The following is a 22,976-nucleotide window of genomic DNA, read 5'->3' on the forward strand; positions in this document are numbered from 1 at the left end:
TTTCCTTAATTCCCAAATACAGAACACGCTCCCAGAAAAGTAAAAACTGGCACTATCCCATGCAAAATATCTGTTCATGGCTGCACACAAGGCTTCGGTAAAGTCTTATCTACTTTAAAAGCTCAAGACAAAAAATTTCAGACTTGGGGGCCTCGAATTAGGCACCTAAATCCATATTTAGTCACCTAAAATATAAATGTCTAAATTTCAGAGCTGCTGAGCAGTGATTTCAGTGGAATGTGTGCGCACTCAGGAGCCTGAGAATACGGCAATTTATATATGAGATGCCTAAATATGAATTTGAGGTACCTGTGTTTGAATGCAGTACTGGATGTGGGAACTAGGAAAGAGCTAGATAATTAGCGTGCTAATTAGCAGTGCAATACCCAGAACACTCTTTCAGCATAGTCTGGAAACATCCCACAACATGAAGGATTTTACATTTTATTTAACACTACACTGGAGCACACAGATTCCATTTAACCAATTTTGGATTATTCCGAAAGGGTCTGCTGCAGCATTAAAGGTGTTCCCTTGAGATATGTTTATGATATTGTTTTGGCCACCTCCTCCCAGTACCACACCAATAATTCAAAAATAATCCAGTGATCTGTCTGAGGCTAGAGACAGAAGATAAGCAGAATAATTTATAATCCTATTAGGCAAAATGTCAAGAACACAACCCTCATCAGCCAAGAGCTGGGAAAAAGGGCCCCAAAGTCAGTGGAAGGCTGCAAGTTTTGAAATATTGAGTCCTCAAATCAATGCCATACACTGACCACCAGCGGAGCTATTTCACAAAAAATGAGGAAGTAAACACAGGGACGCACTTTCAGTTGACTAGCAAGAAGCTGAATAGGTAAGCACAGTGAGAAAGAACAGGCTGGATGAGCAGACAAGCCATCTAAAAGAATTGGGGATTGCATCACAATTCATGCAAACTTCATCTACCAAGAATTTGATGAATCACTAGAGGGCACCTATGTTCCACTGCGTGTCTGGCACTAGAATTCCCCTGCTGAAACCCATAGCTTTCAACCCAGGAGGAGGGATATATTGCAGCAGAATTACTGGAAAGTTGTAAGTTCACACGACTTGCTTTTTCACCAGGTTCACAGATACCAAGCAGCTCTAGAGCTATTACTGGATCCCTGAATCCAAAAGAAGCTACATGCAAGCTATTTTTCCACCTAAACACAGCTGTGAGACTAGGTTAAACAGTTCGAGACAAGACTTAACTTCTGCCTGAGTATTCTTGATCTCCACAATGAATCCACTAACACACTTAACGGAGGAAGGCTAAGTTAAGAGTACAATACATTTCCCCCAAACTTCAACACCCTACATCTCTATCACCAACAGGACCTTTTATTAATACTCTCTTGTAGAGAAACGTATTACACTTTTGGTTAACACTGTTTACACCTGCCCTTGTTGGAGTTAACAAGTTCCTTAAATGCAAGAAATTAAGTCCATCAACCAGATAAATATCACCTTCAGTAAGACAAGTGTCCTTGGTGTATATTTTGCATAAAGAGCTAAGAAACTGAAGTGTTCCTTTTCTGGTTTTCAATAACAACAAACATAGCCTGGGGCAGCACTGTTCTCCTAACTGCCTCATCCTGCTGTCTAGCAAAGCCAGAGTTTTACACTTGTTTTGAATCAAAGGGCTTGTCTACACCACACAGCTTTTAGTGACAAGTCAGCGTCAACACAGCCTTGTCACTAAAAAGTTAGCGTGTGTAAACGACAACTTCGCAGTGTACACAAGCCCCAAGTATCATGCAAAAATCAATTTCTCCTCAATTTCCACATGCTGCAGCCTCTTATTCTAGCTGGCATTAACACCGCACATAAGGGAATGTGAACAGCTCAGTGAAAAACTTGTGAATGAAGGAAAACAATAGTAATTACCTAAACTTAACTGTCATGGAAATTCTGCATAGCACTACAGTACACTCTGGAGCATTTTGGATCAGAATCCTACTTTAATTATAGTGTTTGCATGATTGAAGTGAGGTTTACTCACCTCAGCACGATCTTCCAAAGAGTTTATCTGTTCTAGTTTTTTGGTCCAATATCTGGCTTCCTCCTCAGGGATATCTATAGCAACAGCAAAGGCATCAGTCATTCACACTAAATTAGTTATCCAGCAAGTTATTTTTTTAAATAAATTTGTATTCAACAGCAACACTTAAAACAGTGATGACATTCCAAGAGAACAGGATTTTTTTTAAAGCACATCATAAAGACCGCCTTCATTTTGAAATTCACTGAAATGTCCTCTATTAGCATCAAACGTAAAATAAGTTTTAAATAGTAATTTAGTTCCAGGTCTCTGTATGTAAACATTCTAGTTTATCGCTACCTAACCAAACACAAAATACACTCAAAGCAGAAAAGAAGGATGCAAAATCTGACTGGTTTATACAATTATAATAAATATAATGAGTCACTAAAAAAATTATGAACCAGCTACACACTTGGAAACACAATATGATGTGATCAAAGGCCTCTTCTCCCAAGTTCTCTCCCCTTAACCCCAGAAGAACAATGCCTCTAACTACCCCATCTAGAGAGCATATTTTCATTCATGGCACATCAGGGTGTATCTAAGCATCTACAAACTAATAAAATCACCCCAGTTTTCCTTCGCAGGCCATAAACTGTCTCTTCTGGGGCAATTGATGTTACCTGAATGAATTCCGCTAAAGTGACTGTGTTTTCACCACTGTGCAGTGAAGGTTTAACTTTATGGTAAACTAAAAACACTCCTTCCTCTTCTAGAGGCTGAGCTGTCCAGATACACAATTAACACGCCTGTGCTTGTCAGCTAAATGTTTGCAGCTGACAGTTTAGTACCCGTGGCTTGGGTAACTATTTTCTATTTCAAAATTTAAAACAATAAAAAACATTATATAATGGACTCTGTAATTGTCATTTTCAGAGAGGGTCATCTTTTTGAGGAGGGGACTGTCACTTGCGCTTGGGAGATGAACTAGTGCAGATATACCCCGCATTGGAAGGCCAGAGAGAGTGCTCTGAGGACCACAATGTCACAGAATGATGGTCAAGTTACAATTAAAGTGACAAATGTACAAGCTGCAAATCTAGACGGTACCAAGGAAAGGCAGTGAGCTACATCATCAGCAACAGGGACTGCTGCAGCTTAACGCAAAGCAGCCCTGTGAGAGAATTATTGAGGTCACTTCAGAAACTTCAGCAGGATGCAGAACAGAATCCAACAAGGAGAAACTGTGGAGAAACACAATATTAAAAGAAATGCACTGTTTAGAGTGAAATCTCACCCGAGCCCTCTCCCGGAATACTTAACAAAAGGATAGCACTTCTAAAAGTAACAGGAGTACCTGTGACACCTTAGAGACTAACAAATTTATTTGAGCATAAGCAAGTCTCTAAGATGCCACAAGTACTCCTGTTCTTTTTGCGGATACAGACGGTTAAGAAAAAGTTAGCATATGTGACTCCATTTTGGTTTGGGGCCCACCATTGTCTAAAAGCAAGCACATCATGCACCAGAAGGAGTGTTCCTTAGATACTGTATTCCTGTGAAAACCCTCCCCCTTGTTTCCAGCCTGTCTCGACTCCCGGTTTCTGTTCTTTGTCTGTTCCTAACTCCCTGCCTCCTGGACTTAATGTGAGCCTCCCATCCTGATAAGAAAGGCTACTGGTGCATTGCTTTAGGACCATGTTGTGTAGTTGAAGTAATGGTTTAGCATGGGGAATGTACCTAGGAGGGATAGGTGGTAGATAAGGGAAGGGTTTGTCTATTGGCTAAGGTTTCCGATGCACAAGGGCAACGTGCTTTGCTAAAAGGTATATAATCTCTCTATAACCTGCATTCGGGGTCCCCTCCTGACTAGCAGGGGGGCACCATGCTCGAGCGTAACAAACTTAGTATCTTTGGGAACTCTGCAGTTGTGAACTTTGTTCGTGTGCCTCAGCCTAGACTCAAACTGTGCGTGACCTGTCGGGTATAATTCGCAGCAGTTCCTGTGCGTGACCTGTCGGGTATAATTCGCAGCAGTTCCTGTGCGTGACCTGTCGGGTATAATTCGCAGCAGTTCCTGTGCGTGACCTGTCGGGTATAATTCGCAGCAGTTCCTGTGCGTGACCTGTCGGGTATAATTCGCAGCAGTTCCTGTGCGTGACCTGTCGGGTATAATTCGCAGCAGTTCCTGTGCGTGACCTGTCGGGTATAATTCACAACAAGACTAACACGGCTACTACTCTGAAACCTGTCACTTCTAAAAATGAGGCTTTAGAAAAACAGGGACCATTTTTGCATAACATATATTTAAAAAAAAATACCACAAATACAAAAAGTAGCATTGAGCTTTGGTGTCTGCTTTCTAATGGTCCTTTGTTCTTATTTCAAAGTAGGGAATTTTCGCCTGGGGAATTTGAGGGGAGGGGGAAGCACCAGAGTCCATCCTAGATAACAGAGGCAGCACAAGTTTTCAGCACTGCTCCAGTTGCTATTCACCACCATTACACACCTGCACTCAAATGACAACTTTCAAAACAGAGAAACAAGAAGGAAAATTACTAATATTCATAACACTTATAACTTTACATTTTCAGGGATGTCGTTACAAAACAAGAGAGTTTTACAGTGGTGGAACTCCTTTTTTTCCTGTGGCTTGAACCTTCATAGACTTTACTCATAGACTTTAAGGTCAGAAGGGACCATGATGATTGTGTAGTCCAATGGTCGGCAACCTTTCACAAGTGGCGTGCCAAGTCTTCATTTATTCACTCTAATTTAAGATTTTGCCTGCCAGTAATACATTTTAACGTTTTTAGAAGGTCTCTCTCCATAAGTCTATATTATATAACTAAACTATTGTTGTATGTAAAGTAAACAAGGTTTTTAAAATGTTTAAGAAGCTTCATTTAAATTAGAATGTGGATCTGATCAGTTTAGTGCAGTGGTTCTTAACCTGGGGTGCACACACCCCCTGGGGGTGCGAGACGCCCTTTCTGGGGGTGCGAGACATGTAAGATTTTTTTAGAAGGTAAATCATCAAAAACACAAATTAAACACAGGCACATAAGTACAACTACTTTGTTTCATCAAACCTATGTATTTATTAACATTATACATTTTTAACAATTACTGTAATATATAAAGTTAAGTTTTCAAGTTTTTAAGCTAATTGTAGTATAATTTTTTATAAGGGCTGCAGAGCGCTGGGCCCAGGCCAGGAGCAGAGCTGGGCTGGCTGCTGGTACCCCATGCCGGCAGGAGGGCTGAGCAGGGCTGGAGGCCCAGACCCCAGTTTGCGGGGGCCAGTGGCTGGAACCCCAGATAGTCAGCGGGCTGAGCAGCTCAGCCCGCTGCCGGTCTGGGATTCCGTCCGCTGGCTCCTGCCAGCCGGGATCCTGGCCGCTGGCCCCTGGCCCGCTCAGCCTGCTGCCAGCTGCGGGTTCCGTTCACCCAGGCCAGCAGCAGGCTGAGCGGGGCCGACGGCCAGGACCCCAGACCGCAGCGGGCAGCAGCATGTCAGTAAAAATCGGCACGTGTGCCACAGGTTGCCAACCCCCGGTCTGCTCTGACCTCCTGCAAATCCATAGGCAGCTTCAAGGATGTATTAGGAAATACCAGAAACAAAAATTGAAAGGAATCAGCAGCAGTCTGAAAAGAATCTCTGACCAAAAGCAGCTAGCACATTCACTTTAACTCCTGAAGGAAATATTTAGTGTTAAGACTGAGGTTTTATTGCATTACAATAGGAAGTGACAAAACCCTAGTTCAGTTCATTGCCACAGCCTTTATAAATGTGACAATCTGCAAGGCTAAAGGATGACATCTATAAAGTGAATAGCAAGAAGTCTGCTGCTTGCCAGGGGCTAAGATTCGCGATGTGACAGAGAGTGGACCAGATGATACGTCTGGGGGGAGAAAGCAGAAGGAGACTCCGCTGGTTGGAAGGCATGAGATGCACTGTCCTGAGGTTGGGGGTTCCATGACCACCACTCCCAAGAGAAGGAGGCGGGTGGTGGTGGTCGGGGACTCTCTCCTTCGGGAGACTGAGTCATCTATCTGCCGCCCTGATCGGGAAAACCGAGAAGTCTGCTGCTTGCTAGGGGCTAAGATTCGCGATGTGACAGAGAGACTGCCGAGACTCATCAAGCCCTCGGATCGCTACCCCTTCCTGCTTCTTCACGTGGGCACCAATGATACTGCCAAGAATGACCTTGAGCGGATCACTGCGGACTACGTGGCTCTGGGAAGAAGGATAAAGGAGTTTGAGGCGCAAGTGGTCTTCTCGTCCATCCTCCCCGTGGAAGGAAAAGGCCGGGGTAAGGACCGTCGAATCGTGGAAGTCAACGAACGGCTACGCAGGTGGTGTCGGAGAGAAGGCTTTGGATTCTTTGACCATGGGATGGTGTTCCATGAAGGAGCAGTGCTGGGCAGAGACGGGCTCCACCTTACGAAGAGAGGGAAGAGCATCTTTGCGAGCAGGCTGGTTAACCTAGTGAGGAGGGCTTTAAACTAGGTTCACCGGGGGAAGGAGACCAAAGCCCTCAGGTAAGTGGGAAAGCAGGATACCGGGAGGAAGCACAGGCAGGAACGTCTGTGAGGGGAGGGCCCCTGCCTCATACTGAGAATGAGGGGCAATCAGCAGGTTCTCTCAAGTGCTTATATACAAATGCACAAAGCCTTGGAAACAAGCAGGGAGAACCAGAGGTCTTGGTGATGTCAAGGAATTATGACGTGATTGGAATAACAGAGACTTGGTGGGATAACTCACATGACTGAAGTACTGTCATGGATGGTTATAAACTGTTCAGGAAGGACAGGCAGGGCAGAAAAGGTGGGGAGTAGCACTGTATGTAAGGGAGCAGTATGACTGCTCAGAGCTCCGGTACGAAACTGCAGAAAAACCTGAGTGTCTCTGGATTAAGTTTAGAAGTGTGAGCAACAAGAGGGATGTAGTAGTGGGAGTCTGCTATAGACCACCGGACCAGGGGGATGAGGTGGATAAGGCTTTCTTCCAGCAACTCGCGGAAGCTACTAGATCGCACGCCCTGGTTCTCATGGGTGACTTTAATCTTCCTGATATCTGCTGGGAGAGCAATACAGCGGTGCATAGACAATCCAGGAAGTTTTTGGAAAACGTAGGGGACAATTTCCTGGTGCAAGTGCTAGAGGAGCCAACTAGGGGGGAGCTTTTCTTGACCTGCTGCTCACAAACCGGGAAGAATTAGTGGGGGAAGCAAAAGTGGATGGGAATTCGGGAGGCAGTGACCATGAGTTGGTTGAGTTCAGGATCCTGACACAGGGAAGAAAGGAAAGCAGCAGAATACGGACCCTGGACTTCAGGAAAGCAGACTTCGACTCCCTCAGGGAACGGATGGCTAGGATCCCCTGGGGAACTAACATGAAGGGGAAAGGAGTCCAGGAGAGCTGGCTGTATTTCAAGGAATCGCTGTTGAGGTTACAGGGACAAACCATCCCGATGTGTCGAAAGAATAGTAAATATGGCAGGCGACCAGCTTGACTTAACGGTGAAATCCTAGCGGATCTTAAACATAAAAAAGAAGCTTACAAGAAGTGGAAGACTGGACATATAACCAGGGAAGAGTATAAAAATATTGCTCAGGCATGTTGGAATGAAATCAGGAGGGCCAAATCACACCTGGAGCTACAGCTAGCAAGAGATGTCAAGAGTAACAAGAAGGGTTTCTTCAGGTATGTTGGCAACAAGAAGAAAGCCAAGGAAAGTATGGGCCCCTTACTGAATGAGGGAGGCAACCTAGTGACAGAGGATGTGGAAAAAGCTAATGTACTCAATGCTTTTTTCCCCCCGTCTTCATGAACAAGGTCAGCTCCCAGACTGCTGTGCTGGGCATCACAGCATGGGGAATAGATGGCCAGCCCTCTGTGGAGAAAGACGTGGTTAGGGACTATTTAGAAAAACTGGACGTGCACAAGTCCCTGGGGCCGGACACGTTGCATCCAAGAGTGCTAAAGGAATTGGTGGTTGTGATTGCAGAGCCATTGGCCATTATCTCTGAAAACTCGTGGCAAACGGGGGAAGTCCCGGATGACTGGAAAAAGACTAATGAAGTGCCAATCTTTAAAAAAGGGAAGGAGGAGGATCCTGGGAACTACAGGCCAGTCAGCCTCACCTCAGTCCCTGGAAAAATCATGGAGCAGGTCCTCAAAGAATCAATCCTGAAGCACTTACATGAGAGGAAAGTGATCAGGAACAGTCAGCATGGATTCACCAAGGGAAGGTCATGCCTGACTAATCACCTTCTATGATGAGATTACTGGCTCTGTGGATGAAGGGAAAGCAGTGGATGTGTTGTTTCTTGACTTTAGCACAGCTTTTGACACGGTCTCCCACAGTATTCTTGTCAGCAAGTTAAAGAAATATGGGCTGGATGAATGCAGTATAAGGTGGGTAGAAAGTTGGCTAGATTGTCGGGCTCAACGGGAAGTGATCAATGGCTCCACGTCTAGTTGGCAGCCGGTGTCAAGTGGAGTGCCCCAGGGGTCGGTCCTGGGGCCGGTTTTGTTCAATATCTTCATAAATGATCTGGAGGATGGAGTGGATTGCACTCTCAGCAAATTTGCGGACGATACTAAACTAGGAGGAGTGGTAGATACGCTGGAGGACAGGGATAGGATACAGAGGGACCTAGACAAATTGGAGGATTGGACCAAAAGAAATCTGATGAGGTTCAATAAGGATAAGTGCAGGGTCCTGCACTTAGGACGAAAGAACCCAATGCACCGCTACAGACTAGGGACCGAATGGCTAGGCAGCAGTTCTGCGGAAAAGGACCTAGGGGTGAGAGTGGACAAGAAGCTGGATATGAGTCCGCAGCGTGCCCTTGTTGCCAAGAAGGCCAATGGCATTTTGGGATGTATAAGTAGGGGCATAGCGAGCAGATAGAGGGATGTGATCGTCCCCCTCTATTCGACACTGGTGAGGCCTCATCTGGAGTACTGTGTTCAGTTTTGGGCCCCACACTACAAGAAGGATGTGGATAAATTCGAGAGAGTCCAGCGAAGGGCAACAAAAATGATTAGGGGTCTGGAACACATGAGTTATGAGGAGAGGCTGAGGGAACTGGGATTGTTTAGTCTGCAGAAGAGAAGAATGAGGGGGCATTTGATAGCTGCTTTCAACTACCTGAGAGTGGGTTCCAGAGAGGATGGTTCTAGACTATTCTCAGTGGTGCAAGAGGACAGGACAAGTAGTAATGGTCTCAAGTTGCAGTGGGGGAGATTTTGGTTGGATATTAGGAAAAACTTTTTCACTAGGAGCTTGGTGAAACACTGGAATGCGTTACCTAGGGAAGTGGTAGAATCTCCTTCCTTAGAAGTTTTTAAGGTCAGGCTTGACAAAGCCCTGGCTGGGATGATTTAATTGGGGACTGGTCCTGCTTTCAGCAGGGGGTTGGACTAGACCTCCTGAGGTCCCTTCCAACCCTGATATTCTATGATTCTATGATCCCCAAGAAATTCTAAAAAGTGAGGCTCAAACCTTTGTGAAAACATCTTGAGAAATAAAAGCCCTGTATTGTACCAGGATAGTTTTGTTCAACACAGTGAAGTCTTTTCTAAGCCCAAGGGGACACTTGAGAAGTAGATGGTTCCTTAGACCAGCGTTTCTCAAAGTGGGGTTCCAACCCAATAGAGGGTCCCTAGACTATTGTAGGGGGGTTGTGAGATCGCAGGCTGGTGGCTGGGCACCCAGCTGTGAAGGTAGTGCCACCTGCCAGCAGCAGCAGATAAGGGTGGAAAAGCTGTCTGACAATACCATGCCACCCTTACTTCTCTGCAGCAGCTGGCAGGGAGCACAGCCTTCACAGCCTCTGGCCAGCAGAGCCACTCTCCGCTCTGCCCTCAGAGCAGGGCGCTCCATGAGAACAAGGCCATTCAGGTTGTGTCACTTCCCTAAGCAAGGCCCTTGTTTTCACAGAATGTGGCCTACCACTTCTATAGTGTATGAAGAGCATCAGACTAAACTAACAGCAGGAAAGAACAGGTAGCGTAAGTAAGTAAATAAAGTACTATAATATCTGAAATAAACTAATCTGTAAAAATAATGGATTGTTTTATTGTACATGGCACGAAGAGGGGAGCTCAAGCTGACAGAGGGTGGAGAACAGAATTTGTAAGTGCAGGGAAAAAACCAAAAACCAGAAAATACTACACTTCTTATTTGGCATTTGGATTTACTTACACTGGCTCAGAAGACATTCCGAGTCCCCAGTGTGTTTTGTGCAGTCAAGTTTTGGCCAATAGCCTAAAACCAAAAAAGCGCCAGCAACATTTACAAACAAGACACCCTACATAGGTGGAGAGGTCTGTGGAATATTTTGAAAGAAACCTTCATGAACTTGAGCAACAAAAAACTTATGCAAATCAGCAACTGTGACAGCCAAAACTCTGGAAGCACCTTATGCTCTCTCACTTTTAAGCACCAGGGCAAAGAAGCCTCACCATCGCCAAACCTCTTATTTTTCTTGAATCGAAAAAAATGAGAAAGTATGATTGGCAAAGATGCTGCCACTCAGCTGAGCTCTACTCCACCATCAAATGATAAAGTGAGTCACGGTATTGAGAATATGTCAGGTGGTGGAAAGGATTAAAAATAGCACATTCTTTTCCTTACAGATTGATGAATCCACCAATGTTTCAGGAGCAGCACAGTTAGTGGTCTATGCTCAGTATACTTGGGAAAACAGAGTAAAAGACGACTCTCTCCTCTTCAAGGCACTGCTGACATATAGTAGGGAAGAGGAAATATTTAAGTTCCCTGATGCCTTTATAACAGGGGAACACATTAACTGGAATAGCTGTGTAGGGATCTGCACCGATGCCATGACAGCTGTCTGGTACCAAGAGTGGGCTTGTCGGCAGACAAAGTAGCCACCACAGAAGCCCAGTGGACATGCTGCATGATTCACAGGAAACCTCTTGCTGGTAAGAATATGGATCCCTACCTAAAATACATTTTGAGTCAAGCTGTAGCAATCATTAATTTTATTAAAGCAAAGCCCCTGAATTCCCAACTTTTTAAAAGTCTGTGTGAAGAAATGGGCTTGGATCATCAGCACTTATTACTGCACACAGAGGTTCACTTGCTGTCGTGGGGAAGAGTCCACCTGTTTGAATTGAGAAACAACATGTGTGTTTCTGACCGAAGTGGATTCCACCTTGAAGCAGCATTTAAGTGACATCAAATAGTTGGTTGGCAACTCTCTCTTATCTCTCAGACATTTTTGACATTTTTTTACATTTGTTTAAATTCTTTGAATACTACAAGGAAATGAAACAAACAAACATCCTCAAACTCAATGACAAAATACATGCCCTTACTAAAAAACTGAACCTTTGGAAGTCAAGTCGACAACAAAAAATGTCAAATGTTTTCAGCGCTGAATGACCTCCTGGAAATCTCAGCCAGTGATGTTACCATTGGGGATATAAAAGAACATGTAGCTGAACACCTCCCTACATTCACACAGAGTATTTAAAAACTGGGCTCAATTGTGACCTAACCACATTTAACTGCATAAGAAACCCATTCGACTACCAGTTTTCTCCAAATTCAAATCTCACCTTGAAAGCTCCAGAGGAACTGATCGACATCTCACGTGATTCCATTCTGAAGCAACGATTCCAATCTTAGCCTCTGGCTGACTTCTAGGTTTCGCCTCGAAGCAAACTATCCCCAAATCCCAACTGCAGCAAGTAAACTGCTTCTCCCATTTGCAACTACTTACTTACGTGAATCTGGGTTTTCAGCTTTGACTTGCTTAAAGAACAACACTGGGCAAAACTAAATGTAGAGGACAATTTAAGGGTCTTCCCCCTCAGTTCCCTGAAGCCACAATTCAAAAGAAGTGTGGCTTCAAAACAGCAGCACCCCTCACATTAAGAGTCCAGATACTTGTTTGTCTACAGTTGTGTATAAAGCCACAACCCTTGGACAACACTACGATGATTACCAAAATCACTGGAAAAGGCTTCCAGCTCCTGTAACTGTGTCCTGTTGCCTTCCCCCCGCCCCGCAAAAATGTATTCCTTAAAGTCCACATATTTATTCCTGAGAAATGTTGCTTTACACTTTTTGAAAGGCTTCAGTGCCTTTGACTGCAGGGATCATAACAACATGCTTCTTTTAGTGCACTTATGAGTCTGTACAATAATTTGCTAACACTTTTGGGGGGTGGGGGATGGTCATCACCTGAAATATTTTCAAAGGGGGTCCCAGCACAAATAGTTTGAGAATCCCTGCACTTTTGAACAGGTTGCACTTCATTAGACGATACCAGCACATGTTCAGTCTCTCTCCACCTGAGATAAAGAAGCTGCAAGAGGAGTTTGTTGATTACCAGTTGATGTAGAAATCAGCTATCATAGAAGATTAGGGTTGGAAGAGACTTCAGGAGGCCATCTAGTCTAACCCCCTGCTCAAAGCAGGACCAACCTGGACGCAATACTCCAGATGTGGCTTCACCAGTGACAAATAGAGGGGAATAATCACTTCCCTTGATCTGCTGGCAATGCTCCTACTAATGCAGCCTAATATGCTGTTAACCTTTGTGATAAATGAAGCGAGGGTAGCTCCCTTTGATCGACACCCAGCCAACCAGTTAGCTCTAAAATCCTTGTTGGTAGCTGTTCTCTGCTTGCTTTACTTGTAAAGGGTTAAAAGTCCCCCAGGTAAAAAAAAGGAAGCGGGCACCTGACCAAAAGAGCCAATGGGAAGGTAGAACTTTTTTAAATTGGGAAATAAACTTTCCCTTTGTCTGTTGTTCTCTCTGGGCAAAAGAGACAGGCAGCAGGAATGCTGTGTAAAGTTTGAACCAGATACGAAAACCATCAGATCATATCTAGAACTACTTTTAACAACCCAAATACGTAAGTAAATTAGGAATGTTTAGGAAGATGCAATTAGGTTTATTTCCATTTATTTTTAAGGCTTGTGAACGCCTCTGTGCTAACCCCAGATGCTTTTGTTTGCTTGTAACCTTTAAACTAATCCCCAAGAAAGCTATTTTGGATGCTTAATTTTTGGAATTGCTCTTTTAAAATCTAGCAAAAGCCTGAGTTCCAGATAAATTTTATTAAAAACAAAAAGGAAGAAAATACATGCTTTTTAAGAACAGGATTGGATTTTTGGGGTCTTGAGAGGTTTGCATGTTGTTTGATTAGCTGGTAGTAACAGCTAATTTCCTTTGTTTTCTTTCTCAGCTCTTCCTTGGAGGGGTGGAGAAAGGGCTTAAGGGTACCCCACAGGGAGGAATTCCCAAGTGCTCCTTCCTCGGTCCAAGGAGGGTTTTTTTTGCATTTGTGTGGTGGCAACATTTAGTGGCAAGCCAAGGTCAGAGATAAGCATTGGGAGCTTAATACAAGCCTGGAGTGGAAAGTATTAATTTTTAAAATCCTTGTGGGCCCCCACCTTCTGTACTCAAGTGACAGAGTGGGGATTCAGCCGTGACAGCCTTCTTGGCAACAAGGGCACATGGTTATATGCAAAATAAACACACTGTTGTATTGACAAAAGTTTTCTTTTTTAAGTTTATATAAAAGCAAGGGTTTTTTTAATGTTACTCGTTTTGTCCACTGACTGTGTGCCTAATCAGGTAATAACAATTCTGGTCCTCAGAGATCTCTACCCATCCAGGTTTTTGTTCCAACCAGCAAATAATTGTTTTTCTTAAAATCCACTGGTTTGCATGGCATATAGAATTCTCACATGTCTTAGACTTTAGTATGAAGTAGGACATTTAAGTGTTTCATATGCAATATTAAGCAATGCACATTTTAAAACTATTAAGTGCTGGCTTGATTAAAAACCTGGACTGTTGGATGTTGCCAAGGACTAAAGAGGAGAGTCCCTGACTTTAGCTATGACCTAACAGCACCTGAAAAGTCTCACTCAGCCTTGAATCTCACCTCTTTGGGGCTGTAAATCTCACTCTTAAGGACAGCGAACCCTTGGACTCTGTAAGCCATAAGCTATTGCTAGGCAACTACAGCAATGGGCTAGCAGACCAACCCACAGACGTTAGGCGCCTGAAAGGAAAGACTAAAAAGAAAAAAAAGGGAGCAGAGTGTCTGTCTGAACAGAGAGAAGCACGGAAATGTTGCTTCATCGACATGATAGAAAGAGAAGGAGGACTTGTGGCACCCTAGAGACTAACACATTTATTTGAGCATAAGCTTTTGAGAGCTTCATCGGATGATAGACAGAGAAACTGAAGTACAGAGACTATTAGCAGCTGAACCATGACCAAAAGTTTTTACTCAGGATGTAGGGCAATGAACCCTAAAGCCTTCTCAAGGTGGCGGAGGTGAAAGCCAAGGAGAATACCTTAAGCTTAGCAGCAAGAAAAAAAACAACATCTTTTGCTTGTTAAAGAAGTGTTCCTTCTGGGGTTCTGCAAAGTCTTCAAGAAAAAACATTTCCATAACACCGAATGGGTGACCCAGACATGATACAGAGAACAGAGAACAAATTTAATTTGTGTCTCCACAGGTTTTCTCTAAAACTTAACTATGATGTAAGCATTCTTGGAAGAAATACAAACAAATGAAATAAGGTAACGGAAGGAGAATGGATTTTCATGTAATGTACTTGACAAAACCTAAATTAATAATTACCCTGCAACAGCTGACTGCACCACACCACTTAAGAGAGCACAGAGTGCTGCTGTAGCTGCTTGGAGACATCAAGTGGTTCAGAGACTCTCTGAACTCAGGAGTTGGCAGGTTAAATGAAGGAACAAGTATTTCACTTTTTAAAATGTCAACTGACTTAAAAGGGATCTTACACATTTTTAAAGTCAAAAAAGAATTGTAATTCACTTAACTTTCTCACTTTTCTGTTATAACCCCTGCTCCTCAGAAATTTATGTTGTGCTCATATACTGGGCAATGTGTTTTTAAAGAACAGCAAGAAAAGCAATGTGCTGCTTTCAATTCTTGATGAGAATATAGGAATGGGGTGGGCGGGCGAAATCACATTTAAGACATAAAGGACTTTGCATTTATCAAACACAGAAGTCTGTTCTACTATATAAAGGTCTTTAAGGTGACTGCTTTACTGACTGTAAAAAGAAATCAGCACTTTACATGAGGAATTTTTACTTTACACTCATACAAGATGAGGATGGAATTTTTGCAATGCAGAACGAGCAAGCTTCTGTAGATAGTCTTGCTTCATTAGTAATATAGAAAGAAACTAACATATCCCCTAAAGTTTAAGGTGATCATCTATATTGCAGTAGTGTCTAAATTCCACCAGACACTTTGCCAACACAGAGAAAGAGATCACAGTCTAATGCATGGAGAAGTGATGCAATATGCAAGCAAAATGATCACGATAAAGACAAATACAAGGCCCCCCAAAATCAATCCCTCTACTCCAGGTAAATGAGCAGTTCACTCATAGGATAAAGAGTTGAATTATGTCAATGAGTTCAATGGCATATAAAAACTAATTTTTTGAATTACAAAAATTGGATTTTTTTTATTTAAATTGGATTTTATTTAAAATAATTATAGGGTCTGTTGTTTTTTTTTTTAATATAAGCTTATTTAAAGTTAAAATTGTGGTGGACTCTCCATCACTGACCATTTTAAAATCAAGATTGGATGTTTTTCTAAAAGATCTGATCCTGAAATTACTTTCGAGAAGTTCTCTGGCCTGTGTTCTACCGGAGGTCAGACTAGATGATCACAGTAGTCCCTTCTGGCCTTAGAATCCATGATCCTATGAATTATGACACCCTGTGTTAAGGCCTAAACTTACTCTGATCTATTAGAATCATTTAAATTAAATAAAACATTATGCATTAAGTTTGCTGCCAAAGTTTTAAAGAAAGCGAAACTGGTAGACACCACTAGCCAAGCCACTACCTAAGAATCAAGTTGTTGAAGAGCTATTTCTGATTTTTACAACAGCAGCCTCTTCTGCAGTTGCAGAGTTTATGTAACTAGTTCAGTTTACAGAGGAACAGCCGTGTTAGTCTGTATTCGCAAAAAGAAAAGGAGTACTTGTGGCACCTTAGAGACTAACCAATTTATTTGAGCATGAGCTTTCGTGAGCTACAGCTCACTTCATCAGATGTTTACCGTGGAAACTGCAGCAGACTTTATATACACACAGAAATCATGAAACAATACCTCCTCCCACCCCACTGTCCTGCTGGTAATAGCTTATCTAAAGTGATCAACAGGTGGGCCATTTCCAGCACAAATCCAGGTTTTCTCACCCTCCACCCCCCCACACAAATTCACTCTCCTGCTGGTGCTAGCCCATCCAAAGTGACAACTCTTTACATAATCAAGTCGGGCTATTTCCTGCATAGATCAAGGTTTTCTCACATCCCCCCCACCCCCATACACACACAAACTCACTCTCCTGCTGGTAATAGCTCATCTAAACTGACCATTCTCCAGGTTTAAATCCAAGTTAAACCAGAACATCTGGGGGGGGGGTAGGAAAAAACAAGAGGACACAGGCTACCTTGCATAATGACTTAGCCACTCCCAGTCTCTATTTAAGCCTAAATTAATAGTATCCAATTTGCAAATGAATTCCAATTCAGCAGTTTCTCGCTGGAGTCTGGATTTGAAGTTTTTTTGTTTTAAGATAGCGACCTTCATGTCTGTGATTGCGTGACCAGAGAGATTGAAGTGTTCTCCGACTGGTTTATGAATGTTATAATTCTTGACATCTGATTTGTGTCCATTTATTCTTTTACGTAGAGACTGTCCAGTTTGACCAATGTACATGGCAGAGGGGCATTGCTGGCACATGATGGCATAGATCACATTGGTGGATGTGCAGGTGAACGAGCCTCTGATAGTGTGGCTGATGTTATTAGGCCCTGTGATGGTGTCCCCTGAATAGATATGTGGGCACAATTGGCAACGGGCTTTGTTGCAAGGATAAGTTCCTGGGTTAGTGGTTCTGTTGTGTGGTATGTGGTTGTTGGTGAGTATTTGCTTCAGGTTGCGGGGCTGTCTGTAGGCAAGGACTGGCCTGTCTCCCAAGACTTGTGAGAGTGTTGGGTCATCCTTTAGGATAGGTTGTAGATCCTTAATAATGCGTTGGAGGGGTTTTAGTTGGGGGCTGAAGGTGACGGCTAGTGGCGTTCTGTTATTTTCTTTGTTAGGCCTGTCCTGTAGTAGGTAACTTCTGGGAACTCTTCTGGCTCTATCAATCTGTTTCTTTACTTCTGCAGGTGGGTATTGTAGTTGTAAGAAAGCTTGACAGAGATCTTGTAGGTGTTTGTCTCTGTCTGAGGGGTTGGAGCAAATGCGGTTGTATCGTAGAGCTTGGCTGTAGACGATGGATCGTGTGGTGTGGTCAGGGTGAAAGCTTTCTTACAACTACAATACCCACCTGCAGAAGTAAAGAAACAGATTGATAGAGCCAGAAGAGTTCCCAGAAGTTACCTACTACAGGACAGGCCTAACAAAGAAAATAACAGAACGCCACTAGCCGTCACCTTCAGCCCCCAACTAAAACCCCTCCAACGCATTATTAAGGATCTACAACCTATCCTAAAGGATGACCCAACACTCTCACAAGTCTTGGGAGACAGGCCAGTCCTTGCCTACAGACAGCCCCGCAACCTGAAGCAAATACTCACCAACAACCACATACCACACAACAGAACCACTAACCCAGGAACTTATCCTTGCAACAAAGCCCGTTGCCAATTGTGCCCACATATCTATTCAGGGGACACCATCACAGGGCCTAATAACATCAGCCACACTATCAGAGGCTCGTTCACCTGCACATCCACCAATGTGATCTATGCCATCATGTGCCAGCAATGCCCCTCTGCCATGTACATTGGTCAAACTGGACAGTCTCTACGTAAAAGAATAAATGGACACAAATCAGATGTCAAGAATTATAACATTCATAAACCAGTCGGAGAACACTTCAATCTCTCTGGTCACGCAATCACAGACATGAAGGTCGCTATCTTAAAACAAAAAAACTTCAAATCCAGACTCCAGCGAGAAACTGCTGAATTGGAATTCATTTGCAAATTGGATACTATTAATTTAGGCTTAAATAGAGACTGGGAGTGGCTAAGTCATTATGCAAGGTAGCCTGTGTCCTCTTGTTTTTTCCTACCCCCCCCCCCCAGATGTTCTGGTTTAACTTGGATTTAAACCTGGAGAATGGTCAGTTTAGATGAGCTATTACCAGCAGGAGAGTGAGTTTGTGTGTGTATGGGGGTGGGGGGGATGTGAGAAAACCTTGATCTATGCAGGAAATAGCCCGACTTGATTATGTAAAGAGTTGTCACTTTGGATGGGCTAGCACCAGCAGGAGAGTGAATTTGTGTGGGGGGGTGGAGGGTGAGAAAACCTGGATTTGTGCTGGAAATGGCCCACCTGTTGATCACTTTAGATAAGCTATTACCAGCAGGACAGTGGGGTGGGAGGAGGTATTGTTTCATGATTTCTGTGTGTATATAAAGTCTGCTGCAGTTTCCACGGTAAACATCTGATGAAGTGAGCTGTAGCTCACGAAAGCTCATGCTCAAATAAATTGGTTAGTCTCTAAGGTGCCACAAGTACTCCTTTTCTTTTTAGTTCAGTTTAGTGATTAGGACATTCAAAGTTAAAAGACAAGAAAGAAAGTTACTCAGCTTGTAGTAACTGGAGGTTCTTCAAGATGTACGGCCCCTATCTGCATTCCATTGTGGGTGCGCACGTGCTCCCTGCACCCAGAATTGGAGAATTTTGAAAGCACTGTCAGCACACTCATGTGCCCTTGTTCTCCTCAGCCTCCAACCAAGGAGATCATCAAGTTCCTTCTCCACCACAAATCCAAAAATGAGCCACAGCAGAGGGGAAGAAGGGTAGGTAGTGCAATACACATAGGGACCGTACATCTCAAGGACCCTCCAGTTACAAAAGGTAAATAACTTCTCTTCTTCAACAGCTGGTCCTTATGTGTATTCACTGTGGGTAACTGAAAAGCAGCACTCAAGTAGAAAGAGAGTGTGAGGATGCAGAGCTGTGCGAAGGGATGTAACAGGAGAGGTGTTCTGCACAAAAGCACCGAGCTTTTGACACTGTCTCCCACAGTATTCTCGCCAGCAAGTTAAAGAAGTATGGGCTGGATGGATGCACTACAAGGTGGATAGAAAGCTGGCTAGATTGTCAGACTCAACAGGTAGTGATCAATGGCTCCATGTCTCATTGGCAGCTGGTATCAAGTGGAGTGCCCCAAGGGTCTGTCCTGGGGCCGGTTTTCTTCAATACCTTCATAAATGATCTGGAGGATAGTGTAGATTGCACCCTCAGCAAGTTTGCAGATGACACTAAACTGGGAGGAGAGGTAGATACGCTGGAGGGTAGGGACAGGATACAGAGGGACCTAGACAAATTAGAGGATTGGGCCAAAAGAAATCTGAGGAGGTTCAACGAGGAGAAGTGCAGAGTCCTGCACTTCGGACAGAAGAATCCCATGCATCGCTACAGACTAGGGACCGAATGGCTAAACAGCAGTTCTACAGAAAAGGACCTAGGGGTTACGGTGGACGAGAAGCTGGATATGAGTCAGTGTGCCCTTGTTGCCAAGAAGGCCAATGGCATTTTGGGATGTATAAGTAGGGGCATTGCCAGCAGATCGAGGGATGTGATCGTTCCCCTCTATTTGACACTGGTGAGGCCTCATCTGTAGTACTGTGTCCAGTTTTGGGCCCCACACTACAAGAAGGATGTGGAAAAATTGGAAAAAGAGTCCAGCTAAATCATCCCAGCCAAGGCTTTGTCAATCCAGGCTTTAAAAACCTCTAATAAAATCTAGGTGTGAAAGGATGAGATCTGCTAGTTCTAGAATCTTAACTAACATGGTGATGAGACAATCAGTTCAATTTAGTAACTATAAATACTATTTACTTAACTTAATAAATCAGTTTTAAATGCAAAACATGCTTTGATAAAAAAAATTTCTTATGTATCCAGCATAAGGTAATTTTATTTAATTAAAAAGGAATGTCTATTATATTTATAAAATATTATGTTCATTCTGATCTACCTCATCATTCAGCTATCTGCGCTCACAAAAATCACTCTCAGTAAGGTTTTCAGAACATGGAATCTTGACACAGATCTTAGAGCCTCAAGGCCAAATCTTGAGTCCTCCTTACACCATAGGAAGGGGTATGTAAGATGAATACTGCTTAACTTGGCTCTACAGCAGGATGGTCAATTCTGAAGATGGTTGTCCAAGTGCCCATCTGCAGAATCATGGTGCAATGCTACTCAGCCCAGAAGACAGCTCATAGATACTAAGGTCAGAAGGGACCGTTATGATCATCTAGTCTGGCCTCCTGCACAATGCAAGCCACAGAATCTCACGCACCCACTCATACAAGTATTCTTGATGCTTTGGCTTTCTGCAGACATCCTTCTGAAAAGCTCATTCACCTAAATATTCACAAATAAGACAACAGAAGGGGTCATAATGTGAATCTGGCAATTCACTTAAAAAGTTGAACAGTTTTTAACTGCATTTGTCCAAATCTAGTCATTGTCATACTGCTGAATTCCCTCTTGTTTGAGAGCCAATTATTTCACAAGAGTGTCACGTGTTCACTTCCTTTTATTTACAGTAAGTCACTAATATCTCAGACGGACCAAGAAATCAAGATTCTCCCTGCTGTTAATGATGCCAAAGACACTGATTCCACATCATACTTCTATCTTCTCTGTTATCTAAAGCTGACTGAAAATGTTCTGGTGGAATAACTGTCCATCTGAAAAGAACAGGAGTACTGCAAAGGAGTCAAACAACTAGAATAGAAGAGAAGGAGTACTAGTGGCACCTTAGAGACTAACCAATTTCTTTGAGCATAAGCTTTCGTGAACTAGTACTCCTTTTCTTTTTGCGAATACAGATTAACACGGCTGCTACTCTGAAACCTGTCATTAGAATAGAAGAGGTCACCTTATACTGATGAACAAGTTTAAAACGCTTAGCAAGTTCAACCAGATAACCAAGGAAGCAAGAGCTAAGGTTGTCCCTATGCCTTTAGCATTCCCAACAGCCCCTTATGGGTTGGGGAGGAAGTAGCGTAGTCCTGTGTGTATACAGACCACTAAGATGACTAAATCTTTTCTAATCTCACTTTTCCCTGTAGATATACTGTAATTTCTTTATGACTGATGCTTTTGCTCTAAATTAGCTGATTTTGAACGTTCTGTATTTTTTTAACCAGATGCATCTATATAGCTGAAAAACTGCTCCCATAGAAGTCTGTTATTCCTGTGATGTTGGGTAGATGATATTAAGCTGGGATACAAACAAAACAAACATCCAACTTTATTTATGAACAGAGAGCTGTAGATGGCACTTGTACTTTATTAAATAAATTGCACAGCTCTCCAATTTATTGCACCATTTAGAATGAATAAACTGTCGGGTAAGTGGTTTGAAACGTGCTCCCTGCTTCAAAATGAAGTGTCTTGTGTGTCACTCCTGAAACACCTAAAGCAACTACTAGCTTTAGCTCACGCTAGGCTAAAGATTCATGGCACAAAGAAACCTTCAAATCCCTCTTATTTATGCTGAGCATCTAGGTAACAAAAGATTTAACAAGGAAGCTGTCATATATGAAATTTCATCTGCAGTTAGGCTGAGAGCACAACATATGTTCTATGTTCTAATATATTGTAATATAAACAATGACAATGATATAAACAGAACTCCACTGAAATGTTTATCCCTCAGATTATAGCATTCCAGTTAAGCCACCAAAATACAACTCACCAAAAGGTAACTCGAATCTTGTATCCAGCAAAATTTTATGGGGAGTTGGCTTTTTGGTCCCACAGATCTCATCATGCTTCATTACGACTTCTGCCTCCAGCGTAGACCACTCTCCAGGTCCTTCCTATAAATTAAAAGCCATGAACTCAATTCCCTAGGTCTGATGATATTTTATCCTGGCAGTCATCCTTACATAATGAATTCCATTGGACATTTGCTGATAAGGAGCCCAGGAACAACCCAACAGGATTAGTAAGATTAGCAATATACCCTGCTAGTCTTTACTCCTAAAAATTAACCCAGTTTTCTGATTGCCATACCCCACTGCTGACTACTTCCCCTGGAGCTTTGGCTGCACAAATTCTGCAGGATAATTTAAATGCTTATACCAAGATAAGGAAGAGAGAATTTAAAATGTAACTGCAGCAAACCTACTCACGTCCGTTGGGAATTTTGCATAGAGTATTCAATAACAATCACTGAGGAGAACTGGGGCTCCTAAGACAATTTAGCACAAACAAGTTTGTTGGGCTGGGTTCCCTCTACCTCCTTTTGCCCATTTTCTCCTACTGCCAAAGTTAATTACCATCTCCTGGCTCTATAATATCCAGCACTGTAAAATCTCTCTCTTTTAAATACTGTCCACATACACTGGGCTTGGAGCTACGAAAATAAATGAGTAAGTTTAGACCTGCTTTCAGAACTTGTTACTTGAGTAGCTAACAGAAGAGATTCAGAATTTAGGAAATCCCTGTTACTTCGCAGCCAACACTACTCATAGTAAACAATGTTTTGTGGCTTTATTTAGGGAATCTGCAGGTATCCTCTAGCATTAAGTATAACTCCTAAGGAAAAATCCTCATGCCACCAGGTGAAGGTCACAGTGCTTGTTACAAGGGTGGCCCATAACAGCCCCTTGAATAGAGAGAGATTTCAGCTGTTAGCATGCTATGAGGTAATATTTTTACAATTTTTCCCATGAGTGTTACAATTCTAACATCAGTTTTTGAGAGGTCTATATGAGAGCTACCAAAGCTATAGGTTCTTCACAAAATTAGATCTCTTTTTACATTTGTACAACTGAGACCTCAGAAGCATGTACAGTAGATTCAATTTTTGTTTGGCTTACTAGCAGCCTCTGTGATCCAAAAATACAGGGCCCCT

The 22,976-nt window shown here is 42.9% G+C and overlaps 1 protein-coding gene across 8 annotated transcripts in view; it reads right to left on the bottom strand.

Annotated features, from left to right (window-relative positions):
- The window catches only part of UNC13B (unc-13 homolog B), a 390,473-nt gene that overhangs the window by 292,309 nt on the left and 75,188 nt on the right, over positions 1-22,976 (bottom strand). For all 8 annotated transcript variants that reach the window (XM_073343305.2, XM_073343304.2, XM_073343298.2 and 5 more), the window contains exons 5-6: positions 21,813-21,936; positions 2,030-2,103 (exon numbers count right to left, since the gene is read on the bottom strand). In XM_073343305.2, the coding sequence (XP_073199406.1) occupies positions 2,030-2,103; positions 21,813-21,936 (198 nt within the window). The remainder of the gene's footprint in view (positions 1-2,029; positions 2,104-21,812; positions 21,937-22,976) is intronic.

The sequence above is a fragment of the Lepidochelys kempii genome, chromosome 5 (assembly GCF_965140285.1).
Source record: "Lepidochelys kempii isolate rLepKem1 chromosome 5, rLepKem1.hap1, whole genome shotgun sequence".
Taxonomy (NCBI): domain Eukaryota; kingdom Metazoa; phylum Chordata; order Testudines; family Cheloniidae; genus Lepidochelys; species Lepidochelys kempii.